The sequence below is a fragment of the Trichoplax adhaerens genome, genomic scaffold, assembly GCF_000150275.1.
Source record: "Trichoplax adhaerens TRIADscaffold_6 genomic scaffold, whole genome shotgun sequence".
NCBI lineage: Eukaryota > Metazoa > Placozoa > Uniplacotomia > Trichoplacea > Trichoplacidae > Trichoplax > Trichoplax adhaerens.
Window position 1 is genome coordinate 4,473,668 of NW_002060948.1, and position 25,797 is coordinate 4,499,464.

The 25,797-nt window shown below is 33.7% G+C and overlaps 4 protein-coding genes across 4 annotated transcripts; 1 reads left to right on the forward strand and 3 right to left on the reverse strand.

The window, feature by feature from the left end:
• TRIADDRAFT_57613 (uncharacterized protein) lies at positions 1-3,142 on the reverse strand (the record flags this gene model as incomplete). The annotated part of the gene is made up of 10 exons (XM_002113781.1): positions 1-216; positions 308-488; positions 712-765; positions 846-916; positions 1,140-1,271; positions 1,585-1,626; positions 1,774-1,914; positions 2,031-2,111; positions 2,201-2,269; positions 3,071-3,142. The coding sequence occupies 10 exons, from the start codon at positions 3,140-3,142 to the stop codon at positions 1-3; spliced, it is 1,059 nt and encodes a 352-aa protein (XP_002113817.1).
• A 3,330-nt stretch (positions 3,143-6,472) lies between these two features.
• On the reverse strand, positions 6,473-9,491 carry TRIADDRAFT_64027 (expressed hypothetical protein). The gene is made up of 3 exons (XM_002113782.1): positions 9,376-9,491; positions 7,293-7,584; positions 6,473-7,103 (listed from the first exon to the last, which is right to left on the reverse strand). The coding sequence occupies exons 2-3, from the start codon at positions 7,572-7,574 to the stop codon at positions 6,873-6,875; spliced, it is 513 nt and encodes a 170-aa protein (XP_002113818.1). The 5' UTR covers positions 7,575-7,584; positions 9,376-9,491; the 3' UTR covers positions 6,473-6,872.
• A 6,320-nt stretch (positions 9,492-15,811) lies between these two features.
• TRIADDRAFT_57615 (uncharacterized protein) lies at positions 15,812-18,975 on the reverse strand (the record flags this gene model as incomplete). Its single annotated transcript, XM_002113783.1, has 12 exons — positions 15,812-15,900; positions 15,994-16,196; positions 16,290-16,604; positions 16,733-16,868; positions 16,975-17,361; positions 17,439-17,630; positions 17,735-17,779; positions 17,927-18,005; positions 18,115-18,187; positions 18,366-18,391; positions 18,485-18,574; positions 18,883-18,975. The coding sequence occupies 12 exons, from the start codon at positions 18,973-18,975 to the stop codon at positions 15,812-15,814; spliced, it is 1,728 nt and encodes a 575-aa protein (XP_002113819.1).
• A 3,600-nt stretch (positions 18,976-22,575) lies between these two features.
• TRIADDRAFT_64028 (uncharacterized protein) lies at positions 22,576-25,709 on the forward strand (the record flags this gene model as incomplete). Its single annotated transcript, XM_002113401.1, has 8 exons — positions 22,576-22,644; positions 23,142-23,260; positions 23,804-23,946; positions 24,041-24,143; positions 24,332-24,356; positions 24,501-24,563; positions 24,741-24,906; positions 25,276-25,709. The coding sequence occupies 8 exons, from the start codon at positions 22,576-22,578 to the stop codon at positions 25,707-25,709; spliced, it is 1,122 nt and encodes a 373-aa protein (XP_002113437.1).
• Between the last annotated feature and the right edge of the window lie 88 nt (positions 25,710-25,797).

Sequence of the window (25,797 nt, forward strand, 5' to 3'; positions counted from 1 at the left end):
TCACTTTTTATCGTGTAAGCAAGTTAGATCGAATTGATTCTGTTTTAGTAAATGAACTGTATTCGCTTGATCGTTAGTAAGATTACCCCTATCCGGAATTATAGATGCGTTAAGGAAAATATTATCCTGGTTTCCTGTCGCATGGTCTTGCGTAACCCTTGGATTATATCTGGTAATAATTTGCAAAACGTTATCATATGAATCTCCGTCAAATTTCTGTAAGATAGATGATTGTAAACCATTACTTAGCAAACTGCTAGTGCTAGTTAAAAGTGAGTTAGGTGATAAAGATGCTTTCTATACTCACTTCAGCAATATACTTCCGGTCTTTTACTTTAAATCTAAAATTGATAGCCCTCCCTCCACTTTTGGATAGATTGTGATATCTTTGCACAGACAACACAATAGTTTGATTTTGAGATTCACTCAGCCTAAAAATAAAGGTTCCAGGAATATTTCTTTCCGTAAAGTAATTCAACGTGGTTTTCCTATAATTCCAAAAAATAGCTTCATTATGATAGGCAAATAATTATAACTGGAATAACTCTTATAAAATTTATACATATAAAGTACGGTTAGAAGGTTTGATTGATTAGAAAAATATTGATACCAGCTGCAATGGCTATCTGAATTAGTGTCTTAGAACATTGTCACAACAATTTAAAGCAAATTGCTAAATGTTACTCTAAATTACAAGTATGTAAAACTAACCACGACCAATTCGGTTGAACCCATGGCAATGTTAAATCAAACTTAAAAAATACCCTGAAAATAAATTGGCTTTAGTAATCGTAATTTGATTTCATGAATCAAAATAATTTCTCATCCAATATGAGGTATCTTACGCGCTACTTGACGTATCAGTTTCGGCCAAGGAATCAACCGAAGGATTTAACAATCCTGCTACTGCTTTTACCTAAGTTAAGAAAACAGGATAATATCAAAATATAATCCTGCAGGTAGGAAAGCTACTTCACCATGATAAATTGACGTATGAGTATCTACATAAAAATAATAAATCCAACAGCCACACTCACAATTATGAGCATGTGAAGAGATTATCTAATCTATCATTCAACAACATACTGAATAAGAATGATACCTTGCTAGTTATTATTATTAAATTTTACCATGCTTACCGGTGGAGAGTATTTGTTTCGTGACATATTCAGCAGTTTGGGATGTAAATAATCTTCTTCCTTATCTAGTGAAGCATAATGTATCCTATAATCTCTTTCTTCCAACAGCGGTAACGATAAACACATCATAGGCTGTAATGGCTATGAAAAAAATCTATGCCTTAGCTAAATTACCTATTGCGTACATTATTATTGAAGAAGAACTTTACGTTTTGTCATTCGAATGAAATTTAATCAGACTTGGCAATATTAATCTATGATTGAATTATAGTAATAAAGTAACTTTCTGCGATGTAATAACAAAAGTTAAGCACACCAGATCATATTTAATTCATAAATTCTATAATTTAAAGGTACTTGATCTCATCACATGATAATGATTCATAAGACTTAATACATTTAATTCAAGATTTTATCATTGCTACGAAATTTCAATTCATTTTACCACGTTAAAAGATTGAGCCAGTGCTATCTGGAATAACAGTATCTAAAATTGAAGATATTAAAAAAATCGAAATATCAATATTACACTTCCTTATCATATGTATACGGTAATCATATATCATTAGCTTGATACAAACGTAATAAAAATAAAATTAAAAAGCGGTTTCATTGGAATAACATAGTTTCTTACATTTATACTTTTATCAGTATGGACGGCTGCAATTTTGTGCGATTTAGCAGACTCATCAAAGAAACGGAGGTATATCGTATTGCAAACGACATAAGTGGTGAAGCGTTGGTTGGGAATTTGAAGCAATACCTCAATGCGTACCTAAACTCGTGTTATAAGCATGATTTGTTAGTTATGATATTAACAAAGTACCGCAGTATATAGCCCTAATAAAACGGAATATAGTATTATTCGCAGTTTTTCCGCCAAATGCTTACCAAATTGACAATTTTTAAGAAATTTAATGATACTATAATCAAAATCGGCAATAATTGAGTTCCCTTTGCAGGTAGAGCATCCTATCGAAAAGATATTATTCTATTTTAGTATTATCGGTTTCAACTATTAGAATATTGTTAAAAGCAATGCTAGTACTCATACAGCTAACCAGGTAGATTTGACGTAAATCTTGTTCATTAATGGAGAATCTTTCGCAGGATACCAAACAATCGGTTAACTAAGATGTTTACAGCAAAGAGTAAATATAGTAAAGCATATTGAAACGATTATTAAAATACGTTGCAGAATTGAATCCCCTAGATTGGAGAAAGTACGGTACAAGCTTATAGAGCAGAAGAGAATGTTACTGGGGAGAATGCTACCGGAATCGGCGATTATGAGATGGTACTCTTGAATTAAATAAAATCTGTTTTGACATCTTAAAGTAAAATATGCGCGCATGACATGTAGCTGTAGCATACTACAACATGTAAGTTGGTATGTAGAACACTTAGATATGAATAAGACTGAAATATATGTGCATCATATCATCTCAACAATTTTTATTCTTATTTATAATTACAGTATCTCGATGTATTTTAAGCTCCGTCATATCGTCTAATAATTTATAAAATCTGTTACTTGAAATGAAAGAGACAATATCGTCTTCGATATCATCGGATATAATTATCGGTCACAAGCTTTTTGTTGTTTCATTCCAAGTTTTATAATCCAGTTTCATAGCAGTGTTAGCAATGATTCACATATACTAGCTATTAGAATTTGTTAGAAGGAGCAAAACGAATCTCCGTAAATGCAATTTGAATATTTAGGACTGAAAATAGCGCAATCAAACAAAAAGTGGATCTGAAAGGTGTTTATGGCAGTGTTTCCGAAGATTGACTTATTTCGTTTAAGTAAAGAATACTCGGAAATTTAACGAAAATTTTCATTTATGTTTTGATTTACAATTTCATTCATTGTAACTAAAAATTTGTTGGTGCCAAGATCTGCCTATATTTCTAAAAGAAATACTTACGTAAAATCCACCTATCGTATGTCTGTGGAGATCGATATCTTCTGACGCTTTTTCTCTTAATTCTGAATCCATTTTGTTACAGGTTTTGATCAGCTAATTTACTACTTTATTCCTCTATCTTTGCGTGATAAAAAACATTCTATGAGCTGCTGATGTTTACATAATAGCGGGAATGTATTATTATGGTTAAAATTGCCAGAAAAAATTATTTGAAAGAGCGTAAACATGTTTATGTAAATCAAATCCAATTACGAAGGTGTCGAGGAGAGTTCTAGTAATACGGCACGACATATAAACGGATATAGCATAACTTTTACTAGCTCTCTCCGTAATTATAAGAGATATAAACCCAGGTATTATTATGGATGAATAAGGATGTGTTTAAGGGTATGAACATGATCAACTTAATTTTTACTAGGTGTGTAGACTTATATTCAATTCATTTTGTAACCCCAATATTTAAAAGTTAGAAATATATGACAAAAGCAATAAGAATATAGACCAACATTCGTATTCTTCAAACTAAAGACTTACGAAATTTGAAATTTTATTGAATTGCTGGAACACAATAATGAAATTTCTTTTACTAGGAAGTAGCAATTTTGTTTTATATTGTCATAAAATCTTTGTAGTAAAGGATAAATTGAATCAAAATTTATATCATAGAATAGATAAATAAAGAACTTAGTCTTAATCGATAAAGTCAATGCTGCCTTTCTTACAGATGTTTAGCACGGACTGATACATTACCAAGAAATGGAAACTAGCAAAATTATGCCAATTCTTTGATCTACTAACTGTTGTATCGTATTCGAAGTTATTGGTAAATGTTTAAATAGATTACAGAGATGAGTGCCGATTTTTAGTAATTGCTATTTTAATCGGCTGATTTCTTTACGCTAGTTTTACTGTAGTTTGAATGTATGATCGCTTACAAGATGAGATACGGAAATCTTAAAACTTTATGGTCTTAATCTATCTGTTCTGTGCCATACTGTATCGCTTATTCTAGATCTCTATAAATATTTCCATATAAAATGAAATATGATAACATTGAGATTTCTGATCTTAATCAATTAATTTACTCTACATCATATTGGTCATGCTACTATCATGTAGTTATTCCTACATTTTCATCAATAACAATCAATGAAATCATGTTTTAGCAGACATATGCTATAAGAAATTGAATAAATGTCTTTAAATGAACACATTTCTGATGATCTTGGACTCGTATACAAGCATGTATAAAATACATTTCAGGATATCATAGCTTTTACTCGCTAGACATTGATCTTGTTAGCTTCTTAATTATGTTATGATTTTTGAAGATTTGCTGTTAAAATCATAAATTCGATGCATTAAGATTGAAATAAAATTTAAACAAATAGTTAAGGGAATTACATCGTGCAAGCCTTATACTGTAATATAATTTATGTTAGCTTTCAAATTCTACTGATATTAAATTTTTTATCAGAAACGGCTATTTCGATATAGGCAATTGAAGACTTATCAGAACCGAAACAGGGCCATTTTTGACTTTAACAAACAACAAAAATATGCCCTTGTAAAGTTTACTGCTAAAGAGTGATACCAAGAGTAATTATAAACAATAAACATTAGTTAGTAATAAATATTTTTGACCTACAGGAAATAACACTGAAATCCCCAGATTTGCATACTTACATTTGCTCTTAATATAAGGTGCCACGAATGAAGAAATCACGGCTTTTTTTCTGGAAAGCCAAGAAGGAAGGATGATAATTCCTACTTTAAAGCCAGAGCTACCAATCTACAGGCAAATTTGTAGGATCTATGCGCAGTCTTTTCGGTAATCAGATACTCCATTAAAGTATCTGAAAGACTCTACTCCCTTCCCTGTAGATATACTGTAATACTAGGCTAATAGCTTAAGAAACCAATGAGTAATGTCCGAAAAGATCTGTCTTTCAAATTGGATCGAGCTAAAATAGCTACAGATGCCTTTAAATCGTCTACGTGTAAATTGCGCAAATTTCAACGCCAATATCTTCATGCCAATAAATTATCATCTAATATTTTAGTTGACGAAGTCTAGAAAGTGTACGGATAATAACAGATTTGTCAACTATCGCCAAGGTAGAAGTTCATTCGCTGATTTGTGGAGCTCATCCATGACGCATGGGTTTAAATCTTTTTAAGCCCATTTTACAGCCTCTGATTTCCTTTATTGTGTTCTGTCTGTAGAATCAAATACCCATAATTTTAGCAAACTTCGACGATAAATTTTGATTTCATTTTTAACTTGATCCTTATATACGTGTAAGTAACCTGTTACTGTCTATGGGATTTATAAAGCGTAAATTTTTTTATGTGCATGAACTTGAAATCGAATTCAAGTATCAACCACTGTTTTCAAATTGGAGTAACCCATCTATAACTAAAGTGAAAGTAATAACTTTCGGCCGACTTTGACGAATCTCAGACGTCATAGCGGAAAGTAGCTTTCTTGAGGAGCTCTTATTCCTCTAAAATGGTATTGAAAAGGATCATTTGGATTAAAATGAGGTTTAAGTTAATTTGTGCGATGATGCCCAAAATATCAAGGTCCGCCTAAATTAGGGTAAAGATCCTTTTTCTCTTTGGACGAAAAACCTCAACTGGATTGAGTATTCAACTCATGCTTGTGTGTATCTTGCAATCTTGGCCAGAAGTTAATGAGCTGAATCTTGGTATGGATTAAAAAGATTTTCTTCATCAAAGTTTGATAGAGTTAAAAATTAAATTTTGTTCTACAATACTGCACCAAGCTCCTTATAAATTAAGTCTATAAATCATTGAGTAAAGATTTTAATTACTAATGTTTAGATTTGAAGGCATACAAAACTATTTAGATTAGTCTAAAACTTCATCAGTAATGGATTTGTTGAGGCTTTAGTCATCTATGTCGCCGTTTTTACTATTAAAATAGGCTACTATGACAATTATTTGTGCACAGTTTATTTAGTGTTTCATTCTGCGTTTAAGATTCTTCTAAAGGTGAACCACATTCATATTATCCATCAAGAAATCATCCAAAAAATAAAAACTTTATAGTTTAGGACTTTAATATTAAGCTGAGACACTACGTTTAATTAGTGTTTCATTCTACGCTTAAGTACTGGTAATTAAGATTCACCTTCAGGACTCTCCTAAAGACGAACTACCTTCTCGTTATCCATTAAGAAATTATCCTAAACATAAAATCAGTATAATCTAGGACTTTAATATTAAATTGCAACACTATATTTAAAATTACATAAAAGTCACTCATTTGTTGTCATTTCTATCAAACGAAAATTTTATAACACGGCTATATTATGGAATTTACTTTTCGGAGTAATCATAAAATGCAGTATTGCAACCTCTCATCTAATTTAAAAACTGTTTTATTAGTCAGCAATCTAATGATATTACAAATGCAAGGATATGTACATTAGATTACGAATTCATTGCTAAACAAGTCACCATCGAATTTAATCATTTAAGTATCGAAATAGCCTTATTTCGGTCAAGAAATAAGAGTAAAATATGAGTTATAGATGCAAAAGGCTTATAAAAACACTTCGAAATAGCTAAAGTATTAAAGTACGCCATTTTTTTACTGGAAGAGAGTTAATATATATGACTACACTTATACCACAAGATAATTGACCTCGGAAATGACCCCTAGTAGTTCAAACGACTTATACTCTTATTGATCAGATAGTTCAATTCTGAAGTCGTCTATTTCGTTATCAATCGGTAGCACCAAGATAGTAACACAGAAGTTTAGAGAAACATTTCAAGATTTGGTGTGGTGGCATCGTCTGCAATCGCAAGATCTAATGTATTGCACTAATTTATCCACATTATTTTTTAACGTTGGACATTTTAATTCGACTGTATTCCAAGTATGATCGACAACATGGCAGCATTCACAATGTTGCAAATTTTCTTGCCCGGCTTCTGGCGGATAGCTTTTAGGTATTCTGTAAGAATAGCACTGACCGACACAAATATGATTGGAAATTGTCTAAAAAGGAAATGAATTTAAAAGATCAAAAAATTGTAAAAGTAAAATGAGATGATCTTGAATGACGAATACGTATGATATTAATTTTACAAGCCGATTGCACAATTCTTGAAAATGTATTGCTATCGGTAATTTCTTACAAGAATAATATATATAATATACCCGTCCATAAATGAGTAGGAAACTTACTTTACTTATACATCCTGGATGGCTCAAAACTTGCTCGATCTTAGCAAGTTTACACCAAGCTTTTTGATTTGGTGCTATCGGTAATTGCGAAATACCATAACTATGATGGCTGTTTATGCTATCTTCTACCGAATTGCTAGTCTGATGATCGTAAAGTTCAGCATTAGCAGTATTGGTACTATTTTTGTCTTGGCTGTTGACTTGAACGTTCTCAGTGCTTGCGGTTATGATGGTTATTGTAGCAAGAATGGTTAAGAGATGTAAAAGCCGATTATTCGTCATATTCCATCTACTAGCGAAAATATTAAAACGACGAAAATTAAGTCTACTAAATGAGAAGAAACTGAAACTAATCGATAACAATATAACAGAAAACTTTTAGTTATCGGACGGAAATAATTCAATAAATGGAGCAAAATGATGGAAGTAGGAGTTTCATCATCTACACAGGTGGAAATTACCGTTATATCAATGAAGGTAGAGATGAAATTTTTAAACAAATACTTTTTTTAAGTGTAGTTTACGAGCGCTGCTATGTGGATACTAAATATAAATATGTTTCGACAGTCTAAAAATATATGTATGCTAGTACAACAAAATTAAAATTAGATTTTGTCGTTAAATCATTAGTTTATTTGCCATCCATTCAATTCTACAATTTCAAAGTTAGTCAATGATAAAATAGTAAAGGTATTGATTAATATTAATAAAATTTTTCCAACTGTTTAGAAAGAATAGAACTCGACGTAAGACATGATTGGTCTTGATTAGTAAGCCACTGATCTTCGATTATATTATCATTAATCTACGTATCCATTTCTCAGTCGCAAAGTATTACTATCTACCTCATTTCTTTCTTATTCATAGTTTAAACAGATCCATTTTGTAAAATTTGGAGTCAGAAAAAATGGGTTGTTTCCTGATTGTACACTGTACACTATACAGTATAGATAACTTAAGTTCAATCTATGTTCATTAGATCTGTTAATCTAACTAATGAAAAAAGTTCAAATTGATTAAAAGGTTAAATTTTTATTGTAGTTTAAGTTGAAAATAACCTATCGCAACATATGCTAAATTAAACTGCTTTAATTAATGATTATTAATATATTCATCCCTCCATCGCAATACATTGCTATCCACCTCATTTGCCATTTGATCATAGTTGAAAATTAATCCATTTTTGCAAATTTTGGAGCCTCAAAAAATATGTCTTCCTTATCGTATAGTATAGGTAATTTAAGTTCAATCAGTCTTTGTTAGATCTGCTAATCTAACTAATAAAAATATTAAAATAGATTAGAAGATAAAATTGTTACTATAATATAAGTCGAAAGTAACCTTTCACAATATACGTTAAATTAAACTACTTTACCACGCACTCGTTTAACTTTAAGATAATATTGTTCCTCTTGTGCATTATGCTAATCTAATCAGCTTTTGTCGAAATGATAGATAATTTGTTACAGTTGATTGTTACATTGCGCGGGCATCACTCTACACGCGATAAAGAACTTAAAATTGTTTCGAGAGAAATTTAAGAGTGTTATATTGAGTCGATTATAACCTTATGTATTAGATACATGTGTGACTAAACTTCTTTACAACGCTATATTCCGACTTTAAATAGTTTGTTTCCTCATCACATCGTTTAAAACCAATCAACGTCTGTTAGAAAGATGACGAATTTGATCAAAGTAGCTCGATTACAATATTATGGCTTCACTATCGTCTATCAATGTCATTGATGAAAAATATCAATAGAAGTAGAAGAAGAGTTTGCTAATATAGGTTATGTAATATTGAATCAATCGTAAACTTAGACATACATAAGATTATAAATTTCAGATATGGGTCAAGGTCCAGTAATCAATCATCCATTCTACGATGGACGCGTAGAAGGAAGTTCATGGCGATTGTGTGATCAATTTATTGATTAGGATAATTACTTCCATTCCACTACTGTTTACTCACTATTCCACCGCTATATCTTAAATGGGATAGCAAATCGATTAACGCGGTATTACAACAACATCAATCTGCTTTCTAAATCAATCTATTCTCCATATTGGATACAACTTACATGCTGATTAGGAGGAACTGTTGTAAAATACTGATTCAATCAGTGAGTATAGAAAGGTTTCAATTTTTCAAATCTTCCAATTTTACAAGTAAACATGAAATCTTTCGTTCTTGAATGCTTTATACTGTTCATGCTCAATGTTTCTATAGGCATCCATTCTCTATTGACGTCGAAGCGATTGGACACCTACCGATCCGTCATTATTCTACGTATCCGTCGTCATGTCGATCTATTGTGTTATAGCTAATTCCTGGTTATCCATGAGTCAATTATTGCTTATTTTCTTAGCATTAACTATGATGCAAGCAGGCTTTTGTCTAGGTTAATTTAATAAAAATAATAAAATGCATAATCGTAATCGTCTGTTCTTTGCCGCTGTAATGGCATGATTGATTGTCATTTTTGCCTAAAAAATATGGTTGTGGAAAAGAGTATATTAATCCATTGAGTCAGTCATGCATTCCTGAATTTGAGGATTTCGTAGGCTTAGTCGCATTGACCCATGCAGTGTGCATTAGGGCATCGATGTTATTATACACAGTTTGATCTCTTCATTTATTTTTAATCCATAGTAATGTTAAACATGGATGTAATTATCGAGCAAGAGCATTCTAAGCTCGCTAACAAAATGGTATACGATTCAAAATCTGTTGATGATCAGAAATAGGATACTATTTGATTGAGGATAACATGCTAAGAATCTGTGCATACTTGCGTCTTGTAGAAAACTTTATTGAAGGGCTGGCTATTTGATTAACAGAACACCAGAATGGATCTCTGTTGAGTACGCGTGAATATTACTGGCAGCTTGTTTGAGGCATGTTTGCTATTCGACTTGTGATGAACCACATGATTATGTAGCATAACTGGTTAATAGGCTGGAAGATTAAGCATAGCTTTGTTACAGAATTCGACTAGTAATGAACCTCATATTGATATTGTATCTTTGTTAACTTGCTTGCATATTCTATAAAGCTTCGTTAAGGATTATAATATAATCACAATGTACTCCATGGTAATATTTAGTCCGTCTTCAATGACCATGCTAGTATATATTATACCATCGACTTCTTAACAACAATTTCCCTCTACAAGTCCCGCACCCCTAACTTAGGGTTATTCGTTTTTATAAAATTTTCCGGCCTACCTTTTTCCGCGATTTTTGGTTGTCATAGAAGGTAGCATACAGAGACAAAAAATTAAATAGTTATCAATGAGTAGACCTGATTTTCATTCTCTAAATATTATATCTAGACTGCTTGTATTAGAAGTCAGGCGAAAATCAAGGAGAAAGTGTATCTATGGTATTTCATAATGACTGGAACTACCCTTGTCCTACTGGCTAAGTTATAGATTGTACGATGATAAAGATTTATTTCGGAACATTGTAGCCCTGATTTACATTCTCAAAAATTCGTATCTAGACTGCTTGTATTAAAAGTTAGCCGAAAATTACGGAGAAAAGAGTATCAGCAGCTTTTCATAATAGAAGGAACTACCTCAAGTCTCTACTGGCTAAGTAACAGATCTTACCCTGATCGAGACTTCTTTCGGAGCATGCCATTGGAGCAATAGCACGGCCTGCACTGAAACTCTACCAGTGTTAATGCTTGATTATCCTATTGAGTATTGCTGAAGAACTTCCTTTTGCCTAGCAAAATACGAGTATACAATTAATTTACTGTACATGTTTGGCCGCTGCAGGCATGCTTGTACTGGTACCTTGTATATCTGTAGAGTTTTTTTAATGTTATCAAGAACTTTGCTGAAAAATATGCCGGAAGCGCGTGTAATAAAGTTCAAGCTTAATTTATAGAATTTGTTGAAGGATATATCCTTTCTGATGTGTGATCAATTTTTGTTCACTATCGGCTTCTTCTTTAACTTGTTCCTTCTATAACGAAAAAGCATCCTGAATTAATTAAGGAAGACCAATGCGATTGTTAGTATGCACTCTATTTGATATTTATACCTTCATAGTGATGCGGCTACATAATATCATTCGACTAGCAAAGCATACTTGTACTTCTCCGTTGTGAAATGTACGCTATTAATTTAAACTGTTAACGTATCACTTTTTCATAGATGTTCTCACCGATAGGCTCATATACTGTTATAGAATCTTGTAAAGGATTGATCATTCGGTTTACAAACGAGTACAACATATTGATATTTAATTTGTACTGATAAGTTCGAATAATATCTAGAACTTTGTTAAAAACGATACTATATTATTTGACTGCTAATGGACTGCATAATATTATTCAATGACTGCTAATAATTTATACCTCATGTATGATAAGCGTGGAAATTTTAGTAATGTATGAGATAGGGCTAGAAATGGCGTCGTTCGACTAAAAGTAGAAGCCATATTGAGGAATAGACCGAAGCTACCAAGCAAGACCTAATAATAATTAACCAATCAATTGATTGTTACTACATTCGCAGATTATGTCGCGTTTGCAGAGAAATATACAATTTAGATTAAAAGTATATAACATATTGATCGTCAACCACAGCAACAATTTTTCGTAGAAGCTGCTATCATACAGCGCAACTAGTGTACAACATGTTGTTCTATAAGCTCTGTATGCTCTAGAAATTAGCCTAGCAGGCTTGGTGAGAACTTGCTAATCGAACAGAAACGTAATATTTACTGATATTTAGTCGTCTACGAACATAATTATGGTCAAGTTAGAACACGTACTTATTACAGTAGCGATCTTACTGAGTTAATGTTTTAGGATTAAATCGCCTAAAAGTAAAGTTGTAATGATTTACGTCAATTACACTGGCTATATTATCTTAGTTTATAGGCTGAAATACTAATATGGAGAAAACTATACATTACTGTTTGAATTTTTTCTCATAGTTAAAATATTTCAAACAGGACCAAATGTGTAGCATTATGATCACTCTGAGTTGAATAGACGATATAGGCTAGTATAAAAATTAAAAAGGGGCTAGCTAGTCAAAGTTTTCAGTTTTAGTTAGCTACGTAGAATAACGTATTAATGTACATTTCTCGGATATTTTCAACCGCAACTTTATTAGTAAACATTGTATACTGTACATAAATAGCATATCACCGAACTTTTCGTATGAAAACTAAAATTTACATCAAAATTCAATAACAAGGCCTTACTACAGCAGTAGTTTTATGGTATCCCTAATTTCCCATATTGCATATGTAATACTCGTTCTAGGCTCTACTATAAAAATAAAAATACAAAATAAAATTCAGAGGCATAATACCGAACTTTTTGTATCAAAATCAAAAATTACTCCAAAATTTAATTAAAGTCCTTATTAATAGAGATTTGATGATATCCCGAATTTTCCATCGTGTACTGTACGAATGTACAGTATATTAGCGTACAAGCAGTACTCGTTATAGAGTTTATTATAGTCTAAATTTCCGTAGCTAATCACCGAACATTTTACGTCAAAACCAAAAATTACATCAAAATCAATTATATGTCCTTATTCAACGGCTAGTAGGGAGCTGTTAGAAATCCAGGTATGTGATTACCTTTAAAGTATAAAAGGCATTCTAAAAGTATTGAAATTTGCCTAATAAAGTAGCACAATATAGCCTAGTCCATAGAAGATTAAACTTTATAGTTGCCAATTATAGTAATAGCGCAAACACTGCCTAGTGTCGACAACAAATTTCAGCTTTCGCAGCATCGAATTACAATTGAAGTATTTTTGGCTAACGAACTCAATTGATTTCGAGATCTCAAATTAACCAAATTTATACACCTAAATCCTATTTTAGCAAGTAAATTCTTCATAAATGAAATCAAAATAGTAACCTCCAGGGATTTTATAATCTTATCGACCTTAAATGTATATGCTGTTTATGCTTGTAATTTTACTCCTTGGAGATATTTAGGAACACTTATTATGTAGTCTTTAATTTCTTACTAAATAGACAAGGCGATTAGGTTGACTACTTTTAAGCGTGTTAGCCATATAATCCAATACAGAATAATCGGCTAGGATTTAGCAGGAAGAAGAAAGAAGCTGTTGGACTAATCTAATCTACAAAAATATAAAGTGTAAAGTTCCAATTTGATAGAGCGACTATTTTGGGGGGGTTTGCTTCAACTCCATATTGATAGCGTGAACTTCATTTTGGCTGATTAACAACGCCAACAAGCTCATGAAGATAAACTGTTGGTGATTTTACATGTCTTCTTCTGTTAATTAATTGGTGATTAAGATATTGGTGTCAAGATATTTACTTCATCACTAAACGAATGGACATTTCAAAGTGTAAATTTACCTTCGATGTAGGATCATTTTTTATGTATTAGAAAATATTAAACATGCAAGACATAAACGTTGACTATCTTTTAATTCTCTCAATTTAGGGTATACCTCTTTTTAAAATAGAACGGCGTAAAAGTTTCGATGTTGATTTCTTTGATACTGTCATCAGAGTAAGTAATTTCGGTTAATGACATATTTCCCTTTTACTGAGTATTCTGGCATTGTCATACAGTATATTGATGTTGAATTTTTACAGTTAAAAAAAAATTTAAAATCTGTTATATTAAGTTTAAAATTGAATAGTCATCGAACGTTATGAATCTGAACGATGTACAACTTGACTATTTTAGGATTTAAGATCAAGCAAGAAAACTCCCACAAGCAACGTTAAAATCATATTTCAAGAACCGTTTATGCAAGTTGCATTTAAGAATACAAATGAGGTTAGAATTTACAGTGGATCTATTCGATGAAAAAATTGAAATGTTCTAGTGTTATTAACACGAAGGAGGAGTCTACGAATAAACGCAATTTCGAAATGCTTATATTTAGTCTCTGTTGCCTAAGGTTCTAAAGATTGAAAAAAAATTCATTGTGAAATCTTATCTTCGAAGGGATACTTTGTACCTTCGATTGCGAATCCAGGAAAATGATTTATTCGATGACATTTTGGCTATATTTACAAAGACTAGTTTAGACGTAAGTTTATCCACTTAACTAAATTGATCTCTGGATTTCAAATTATTGGCCTAAGCATTTGGTAATTATTTCCGTTTTTTTTCGATGGAATCTACCACCTCTAGCGTTGCGTGTTTGAGATAATGCTTTACAAATTCTTTCAATTGGTAACTATCATTTTTCATGAAGTTGTATGAAAGTACACTACTTGGTCTATATAACTTTTTTCATCGATTTTCAATTTTTAGCCGGATAGAACATTTTCTCTAGTAAAACAAGCAGAAGAACTTGATAGGAAATTATATTATAGCCAAAAGATGTTAGATTAATGAAATGGTAATTATTGTGTTATAAGAAAGCTCATAATATAAGTGTCCGTTGCGTAAAAATATCAGTTATTACTGTTCCTACAGAAAATTAGACTGGGTATCAGATAGTCGTTCGCTCAATGTGTATAATACTGTAGTATGTCAATACTCTATCAGTTAGAAAGTATAAGGATATCGTTTATTTTCTATTATTACCAAAAACTGATTGTAGCTTATCTCGATATTTTTGATTGGTATAGTGAGAATTTATCACACCACATGCATCGAAGGCAAAATCATGGCAATACGAGCATATATTGGTCTTCCATTACTATATAGAAACGTGCTTTAGTTGAAGTAATTACGGCTAAGATAAAATTGCATCGTAACAATTATATATTAAGCATAACTTCGTTTGCCCGTTGGATCAAGTTGAACTTTTACAAATATCTAGATTTTATGATAGCATCCATAACCAAGGCTATAACCCAGTTAAGTAAGTTTAAGCGTAGTACTTTTTATTTCATGATAATGTAACTAAAATACGCATTGGAGGTCATACGAAGGAAAATGTTGAACAAATATCTTGGCGAAATCGAAAATGATTGATTAAATAGTTACTTCGAAATTTGTATCAACCATCTCTGATTACTCATAATTTTTATGGCGCTAATTTAGGCATATATCAAAGAGTTCTCTAGGTTGAAACTATTACCATAACTAGTTGGCTGTCTTAAATTTCAGTTCGATATTACGACACTTACGATATGCTACAGGTTAAATCTCAGATAGCAAGGATATTGTAAATTGCAAATACTTGAATAAAATTTAGTCCTATAATCACATGTTTGTGTGAGGACAGCGTATCGTACAGAAGTTCAATACCAATATAAAGATAAATTTTCGAAAAACTTTGCAATGTCAAGTGTCCTACACCAATGGTATGGTTAATACGGTTATTCATTAAGCAAGTTTGGCAACTAGTCTGCAAAACTGTATCTTAAGAACGTAGGAAGTTAAAGTGGTTAATACTTAAAAGCAATGATTAGTACAAAATCGTAAGGATTGAATACTAATAGTTGCATCACTTGCAAATAAATCTAATCATCAATGACAGTTTGTTAATAAAGTCTAGGGCAGAAATCAGTTTCATAATTCTAACTCAAAATAGATTAATCAAAAGAGATTTTAGTTCCTCGAAATTCCTGAATAGATCCTTTTTTTGAAGCTGGAGGACCAGACCCTCTAGGCCTTGAGAATCCTGTTACAGTTAGAAATGTTGACTTACGTATATTGTATAAGATAATTTACCTTTTAAAAACGAAATATACATTTAAAAAGTTTTTAAACGAACCTCGCTGTCCGCCTCCACCACGTTGCTGTCCAAAGGATCTATTAAATCCACGTCGTGGTCGACCACCTCCCCCACCTGGGGAAAAATTCGATCTTTGTCCGGCAAAATCTAGGAATATATTTCGTCCATCTATACTTTTGTTCTGCATATTTTTTAGAGCTTTCGAGGTGGCTTCGGAGTCATAAAAATCTATATGCGCAAAACTAGATCGGGTAGAAACAACAATTAATTTTCAAAGCGTTTCTTTCATGTAAAATTAACAATATTATAAAATTCCTGATGACTACAAAACTCACCCACGTGGTTTACCAGTTTCTCTGTCTGTTGCTATTCTAACATTTTTGCAATCTTTAAATAGCTTCTGTAGTGTTTCTTCGGTAGTATTATAAGATAAATTTTTTACAAATAGGCAGGTAGACGGTTCACTGTTGCCACCACCGCCTCCTCTACCTCCGCTCGATGGATTTGAGAAACTACGGCGTTGTTGAGATGGTGTAGTTGGCTTTGCGTTAGCATCATTTATTCTTAGATTTCTTCCATCCAACTCAGATCCATCTAATTTGATAGCATTTTGAGCATCCGCTACAGTCTCAAAATCGGCATAGCCAAATCTATAAGTAACAGTGAATGTTATCAGTACCTGCCAAAATCATTTCCAATTGAAGGTGAACCTTTCATCCCAATTTAAAGGCATGAATCTATGATAAGATAAATAATAGTAATTGTAATTCATTTTTACCCTTTCGAATCCCCAGTATTTCTATCGGTAATAATTCTAACGGAAGCAGGCTCCAAACCGTTACTTGTAAAAAAATTAGTTAAACTGTCTGTATCGGTATCATAAGATATTTTACCAATGAATACAGTTTTTCCGCCTAAATACATATAAAGAAGGTATTAAACAGTTATCAAGTGCCGAATGAATACAACAATATGATGGCAGGACTGCTCATGATATTGATGTTAGCGCGTGAAAATAACCTTCTTCTTCTTCTTCTTCTTTCGAACGCTTGAAGCTCGGAGTAGCATCATTAAATTCTGATTTTCGCTTTTTGGAACCAGAATTATTACCCTTGTCAGCTACTTTTTTACCATTTTCTTTCTCGTTCGTTTGTTCGTTGGAATCTGATTCTGAATCTTCACTATCACTAGAGTCATCGCTGGCGTCTGCTTGGATTTTAGCCTCTTTGCTCTTTACCTCTGCATCACTATCATCTGAATCATCGTCTGAACTGTCATCATTATTAGATTCATCAGAGTCTTCACTTTCACTGTCAGAATCATCGTCACTTTCTTTAGACTTTTCTACAGGGGTATCTTTCGTTGTTGATTCCTCTTCGCTATCGTCTTCGGAATCATCACTGTCTTCTATGTTAGAAATAGTCATTAATAAATTAATAAATCAGTTACGACACCATGTAAGAATCTATAACCAAATAGCTGACCTTCACTCTCGTCATCACTGCTGGCATCCTCACCAACAGGTTGAACATTTGAGTCTGATTCATCGCTACTGTCGTCATCATCATCGCTTGTGCTACTGCTTTTATCGGCTTTTACCTTCGTAGCTACCTTGCTTATTTCCTTGCTACTATCTTCACTCTCGCTATCTGAATCTTCGCTCGACGATTCAGAATCTGTTTCGAAAAATATTAAATTCTGTTAGTTCTATCCCACTCAAGGCAAAGTTGAAGGGGCGTAACGTAAAGGATAATCCTATATATTATTGCGAGATAGTTACCGCTATCGACTTGCATTTTTTCAGCGGCCTCCTCTTCAGAAGAATCTAAGAGAATGGATACATAGTTTGATGATTAGTACCGTAAATATGAGCATTAATTATGAAACAGGCATACAGTACTGTGCATGTTAAAACGATGTCAAATTAAGTAATGTCCAAGAATTTCTATTCGATGCAGGCCGAGGCACCTACCGGAGTTATCGCTGTCAGAAGTATCCGCTACAGGAGTCGGATCAGTAACTTCTTCGACGCTCGAGCTATCTTCTGAGGACTAAAATATTGCAAATAATTACTTTAATCTTGCGTAGACGAAGAATTGGCATTAGCCACAAATAATGCATTAATTTTTAGAAAGTTTTCAGCAACAATGGGGTACATACATCATCGCTGTCGCTGTCCGAGGGAGTAGGAGGGGCCGTTACTTTTGAGCGTTTATTTGCCTTTTTGGGATTACTGGGAAGTGGTACGCAATCATTAATAGGTTGATAAAACTTACACTTTAATTATAAAGAATCTTGCCACTGTACCCATATACTTATGTACACTATACTGTAGTTTAATAACCCGTTACAATACTACTGGCTCCTGACCATCATACACATAACAATTTTAATTCGTCGGATAAGCTAACCTTTTCTTTTCAGGTATTTTAGCAACCTAAAAGCAAATAAAGCGACACGAAAGAAAATTTAGAATTTTTTAGAATTTGTAAATCAATATACAGCGTAAATTTCTACAAAGAATTATTACCTTAGCTGGCTTGACGGCGGGATTAGAATGCTTCTCGGATTCCTTTCTCTTAGTTTTCTTTACATCCGCTTGTTTCGTTTTCTCAGCAGCCTAAATTTACAAAATGTCAGCTCAAATTTTAGGCCGATAGCATACTTTGAACATGTATTGAATTCCTTGATGTAACTTCAATGTAGGGTACAGTAATACTAATAAACGGCGCTCCAGTAGACCGTCAAAATACATTTACCGTGAGTTATCGAGTACTAATAGACTTATTATGTAAATCTTTTTTAACTGTGTAGTCTGTAGTACTTGCAGTAAAATGATTTTGTAGCTTTGAAAATCCCGTAATATGCAACACAGTGTGAGCTAGGACAGCCTACAAGTATACTACTGTAATCGATTACCGCACATACCTTGCCTTTCTTGACGGCTGCCGTTTCACGTTTCTTCGTTTTGTCACTTCCCATACTGTACAACTTTTTGCTCCAATTTTCAAATCTAGTCATTTTTACAGCAATAATAGCACGCTTAGAATGTAGCCATTACAAGAACGGAAGCGATAAATACGATGCATAATACGCATTATACTGTAATTAGTTAACATCGGCAACATCATAGCTAAAGACACTTGTCCGTATTACAGTACAGTACATTATATTATATTACAATCGTTGCAACACTAGCTTGCATGCCAACATTGGAAAATGAATCCAGTTGCAAAGTACTTTGCATTGTGGGCATGCAATGGAGTAAAAATTGGAACGTTTGCAACACAAAATCTTGATCCAGTGAGTCGTATTACAGTAAATGACGAGAGTCAATAGAGTTGCCTGTAGAGTTTAGAGGAGGATTGATTGATAGTTTCGTAGCGAGCGAGGTTTGTGCTAGAAAAGGTTCACCAGCGAGCTCAGTTACGCTCGTCTATTTAGTCATAGCTCAAGCCGGAATTACCAGTCGACAACACATTGATGAAAAGTTTTTCAACTATCATGAATGTATCACTTCTAAGTAGTGCACAATCTATTCACAGTTTGCAGTAGACTAAATCATTATCGTTTATACGGTCTGGTTATCAGTAGATCGCATGGAGATGCCAACGATAAAACCATAGTTACCCGCTAGCAACCCACACTCATCGACCTACTCGAAGTAATTGTACTGCAAGTTACTCAATGCATTGCTAATTTCGAATGTACTAAGTAGCGTAAGCTGACATGGAAGGAATATCATTTTCATTTATTTGAATGACTGAAAATAAACCCATTGATCGCTGTCTTCTATGTCTATTGAATGCAGATAGATCTCTTCTAACTAGTACAGAGCACATGATAAGATTGAATTGATAGTAATGAACATGATCTATTAGAGCATGCTGTCTCAAGACGAGCAACTTGCTCCAACTCATGGCATCAGCGTGCGTTGTATGTCAGGTTGCAATTTCCACATAGAATAAGCCAAAAATGGAATCAAATCTGTGCAATCAATTACTAACATCGTATAGCTTGATCATTACTATCCAATGCTATTGGCTCACGAGACAAATTAGCAGAAAGAAGTCATCAAAACACATGCACCTACCGTAGAATGGTTGTCCAAGCTGGCGGTGTCACCTGTAGCAACTTGTGGTGCAAGAAATGACAAGCTTTCCCTTTAGTTTAGAGCACAGTCTACAGTAGTGCTGACAGGCTAGTGCACCAAGCTCGAGACCTAGTCGATACACAAGCCAACGTGGAGAATGTGAAAGCTCTGCCCTTGGATTTGATACCCCCAAATTTTGAAAAATTCTTCCAGCCACATGGATCTCGGAGGCTTGGACGTCATTTGTCGAATCTCCAGTAAAGTACACTACAAATTACTGTAGTTTCCTCTACTGTATGAATCACTTGAGTGTACAGCACAGTACCCTGGATTACAGTACTCCATGCTGTACTGTAAAAGAAGTACTGTACACGATACAGTACTTTACAGTACGGTACCCTGGATTACAGTACGTACAGTACTGTACAGTACAGTACGTACTGTACTGTACTCCATGCTGCATTGCGCAATGTACATACTGTACAGTACAGTACAGCGTGAGCCATACTGTACACTGTGATGTACTGTAGTATTGAATCTGATGTTGATGATTGACGCAGTGATGACGTAGTCCTGTACTGTACTGTACTGTACTGTACAGTACGGCTTGACCATTTCATGCCTTGTACTGTACAGTGTACAGTACAAGGCACAGTATGACTCAGTGTACAGTACAGTACAGAGCTGTACGGAGTTACCAGAAATCATTCGCGCAGCATGGCGTGAGGGTTTGGCCATGCCGTGGACTACGAGCAGCTTTTCTGCTGGCTTGGCCAAGTATCAATGCCGAATGCATCATTATCGAAAAACGCACATGTTACCGGCAACGACTACAAAAGAGAAAGAGAGAGACAAGAAACGATCATTCACTATACTAATTCCCAATTAATAATATGCAGTCTACCATTGGCATCCCAATTAGCTGCAAGCTTGCAATTATGCCGTTAAGTTGAGTTAAGTTTATGCGATACGGTTTCATCGACACCGTAGATAGTACAGTACAGTATAGTACTGTACTGGAGAAGGACCTGCAACATGATCAGCTACCTCTAGATACCATATTATTTTGTACTGAAAAGCGGCTTCCCGTCCCATCTCTCTTTTCGTTTTAGCAGCCGCTGATACCGGCAAGAGGCAAAAGCCAAAAATGATTAGTATGTACATGTTCACGTGTAAAGCACTATTGGCACTTGATAATGATGGCTAGAAATTCGTATATTCAGTTAGTGGGCATTAAACATTTTGTACGAAAAAGTATAGTACAGTACTGCACAGTGTACTGTACAGTCTACACTACATTTTAGAATTTGGGCGATAATACTCGGCTATTCGAGTTGTCTGTAGATATTTTGCGTGAATAGATTGACACGTTTTGTGTAGAATAGCTCAGCCCGGCTACGCTGGGTTTACACTGGCTGGTATAATATAATATAATAATAATAATTTTATTATTAATCACGTGTATCGCGTCTCCATCAATTTAAATTGTGTACTGTAATCTTATTCGATTGATGACAGACAACAATCACAGTGTACGCTGCTGTCTCTCATGGAATTACTCAGTACAGTACAGTATATATACCACAACACTGGTACATACTGTACACGTCGTACTCATTGCATGATGGCTGCTTAAAGCGTTAAAGCGCAAACGGTGAAATTGCCAGCTTGAATCAGTACGAAAATAAAGTTTTAAATTTACTCCTTTCTTATACGTAGACTGTACTGGGATCATATCGGATCTACGGCGCAAATACATTACCATATATGATCCCTATACTGTTCTATAGTGCTATTGTGGAAAATCTGAGATCTCTGCAATGGAGTTGAATTGCAACTGAATTTCAGTTACACGTTATACCATGGTTTCTCTTCTTCCTTGAGTAGTCCTGCTTCTGCAGCTTAATTCAATTTCAATTCTGACTGAATAATTAATTTATAATGAATTAATTACCACTCATATACAGTACAAGGATAATAAGGTGATTAATAATTAATATTGATGTACAGTACAGTACAGTAGATGTGATGGTTAAAATATACAGTACTGTAGATTACATAATCTAGAATTATTGCTCGAACATCGGAAAAAGAAAGTATAGTAGAGTAATTGGGATATGCGGTGCACTAGCAGAACTCAGAAGTAACAAAACAAGAGGATAGCGACTGCAGAACACTAGGCGAGTTACAAGTCATTATTACCGTAGTGTTCTATGCACTCAGCGTTAAGTGTACAGTATACTAAATCCTCTTAGGGTCTCTGGTGGACATTATACAGTACAACGTGCACTAAACAGTAAACACCGATATAGGACATTCGTCCACTCTTATAAAACTCCATCCTACAGCCAGTTTTCCAACAAAAATAATTCGCTAAATCTATAGGAAAACCATAATTATACTACGTTGACTAAATTGATTCAACGTAAATGCTTGTAGACGGCTAAGAGGTCAATTGGATCCCATGTTTCTTGTTGATTTGTGACCGTGTGATTGTGCCCTACGTGCGTGAATGTGAACAGGACGCCATGGCTGAATATGATGATACCAAAGTGAAGGACAACATGGTAGTGGCGATCTCTGGCGCAATCAAGAGCGTAAGGGCAGTCCATTTTGACTTGATGCTCAACAGTGTATCATTAAATCAGCACATAATATAATATTGCTCTATACTGAATAGTGCTGGCAGTAACATCAATATTTTCGATGAAGGCTATTTTCATGACGATGAGTTAATAACTTCGGTAACAAGAGTACAGTATTGTTATTTCGAATATATATCGACACGTTGAGTTTCAAGTCTTTAATACGAGTATTGGTGAATCCACTTCACCGAATCTTTTAACTTACCATACAGCCACTGCTCATGGCTATGATAGTCTACTAGTTAAATATACAAGCATGATTTACTCTGAAGCAATAAAACAGTGTGTTTGGCCTGATTAATGAATTAACTACTAAACTGCTTTTACCCCAGTAAAGTAGGTGTTTGTTTTCATCTGTCGCACGGAATAATATGAATGCAAAGTTGTCATTAGCCATTTGTTATAGCACAAAATATTCGTTAATACTACTCTTCCAATATGTATTATAGCTGCAGCTGTATTCCATTTCATCCAAAGATCGCTCAAAAGATACACCAAAGGTTATTTCAAACAACAATTTGCAACTCCATGATCTCTGTATACAGTTGGATCGAGCTTTTTGTCATGGGTATGTTTTACTTGCACAACTCTTCACTGGACACCAATATTTGTATTGTAGATACTGTACTTGATTCAACATTCTGTCCATAGAGATACGGTTAAAGTCAATTGAACCATAGTGAATTTATTTTCTTGCCCGTCTTTGAACGATACGATACTGTTATCGATCCACTTATTATCATCGAACAATAAATAAATTTAGCAGGGATAATTGTAAATGGAATCGTTTAATTACAGTCTTTGATTAATTATTCTAATCGCAGTACGTAGAATTGAGCAGAGTTGTACCGAGCAAAATAACCATTAATACCACCACTGCATTCTATTTTATCATTTAAAAGATTGTCTTGTCTTACCTCAGTTGTCGGGCATGTTCCAGTGTAGTCGATAGTCGACATAGGGGTAAATAGCAGTTTTCGCAAAAACTATAAAAAATCAATAAGAGTTCATTAATCGATAAGGATAAGGCAAACGATTCTTTATGCAAGTATAGCAAGTTGAGAAACTTTATTTAGCATTATATGCACTTCTAGATAACCTCATAATTTAGGAATACGTATCTTACATTGTCTTGCATTATAAGTTTACGTGCTGGTAAAAACGGATTTTGGAAGTATCTTCACGGAGTTATTCCTAAGAAAACAGTGCAAGAAATTGAAGGATTAGCAAATGTTTCAAGTGACATCGGCAAGGGTAGGATGAAAATCAGTTGACCATGTTTAAAATTGCCTTTTACGCTATTATTATTCGATACGATACAATATTCAAATATCAATTATTCGTAAAGGTCGTGCGTGGCTCCACTTGATACTAGCAGAAAGCAGCCTAGAAAGTTATTTACGTTTGTTTGCCAAACAGAACGATATACACAAAAGAAAACATTATCATAGGTAAGCTAACTGTTGTAGCAGCTCTAATGCAACACTAATATACATTTGTATCATACTTAGTAATACCTTAGGTTTCCAGAATTTCTAAATTAAGAAATAAATCATCTGCTTATACACATCTCTGGATTTAATTTGAGAATATTACAGTTTTTAGAAACCAATTAAAACAAATTTTTTATCATTTACAGATATGCACTGTTATGTGACATTGAGGTATTATCAACGCTAGAAGTCTTACTGATAATGATTACACAATTTTATTGAAATTGCATTGTAACTGTAACTAGCCTTTAATATATATTGGTATTATTACATGGTTGCATGATAAATAATCCTTCTCACTAATTTGTTGTGCAGAGAATGCAGCTACTAGAGACAGTAGCATCTGGTTTAGATGCTATCCAGTTTGTTCTCGATATGGTAGGTTACGCATTTTATTTCGTAAATTTATCTAAAGCAATCAAACAAGAGTATTTCATGTTTACCTGTAACCGGTCTATTTAGAAGATTACCTTGTTAAAATTGTAATATGCGAGCGGTTCTAGTAGGTAAAAGTTTATCTTGCATTGACAGTGGGCGGAATTTTTATTCTTTTAGGACGTCCCTTACATGGATTCTGTTGATTATTCTACCCCTTTTGTATCGGGAAATGTTAATAACGACGATAAGCTTTCTAATACACCTGGTTTTGCAAAAAAGAAAGTATTAACCAGTATGGGCTACGTTGACTGCGTTGTCAAGTCAAGTGAAAGCAAGTCGGCTGGTAAATATGAATTGCTGTTGCATAGTACTGCGAATTTGCTTTAAAGTAGCATAGTAGTGGACGATAGAATAACAGTAGGCAGTTGATTGCTTTTCGAAAATACTTACTGAATATCTCAAAAGATAAGCAATGAATAGCTTCAGCAAGGCATTTATTCATCATTAGCTTACAGTTATAAGATTTGATAAGAATCAGTAAGTCTTTCAATTGAGAGTGAGTGATTTGTTACGGATTTTGAATTTAATAAGCTTCATATATCAATGTGTTATGCGTAAAAGCACTGATCGTTGTATAAATACACGTACTGGTATTCATTGCCTAGGTTTGTAATATTAACGTTGACGATTAATTGAATGTACTGCATAATAGTAATGTCTCCAGCCAATGATAACATATCGCCTAATGCAGAAGTTAAAAAAGATAAAACCGCTCCAGAAAAGTTGCCCCAAAAAGAACATCCGCGGCTAAGTTCTGCTCCTATTCCTCCAATGCTGCAAGCGTCTATAACATCTTCTGAACATATGGCTGACACTGTTGTTAGTCGTAATCGAAAAAAGAAAAAAAATAAATCATCTAAAGGCACTAGCCAAAGTAGTCACGACAAGTCGGCTAAATCGCATGGTGATGTTATCACAGATGACAAAATTCCCACTGATGTGCTGGATGATAAATATCTTAGCACTGAAGAAAATAAGAATGATTTCCACGCAAAAGAAGCACCTATGGATCCAGTAGATAGTACATCTGTGACGTCGAAAGGCGAACTAATTACAAAGCCTTCGGAGCTACTCCAAACTGAGTAGGATGTTATAACTATAGGATTTATTTCTGATGTTTGTGATTGACTTAATGTATTTTTATTATTTTCGTACCTATTAAAAGGAGCGACTT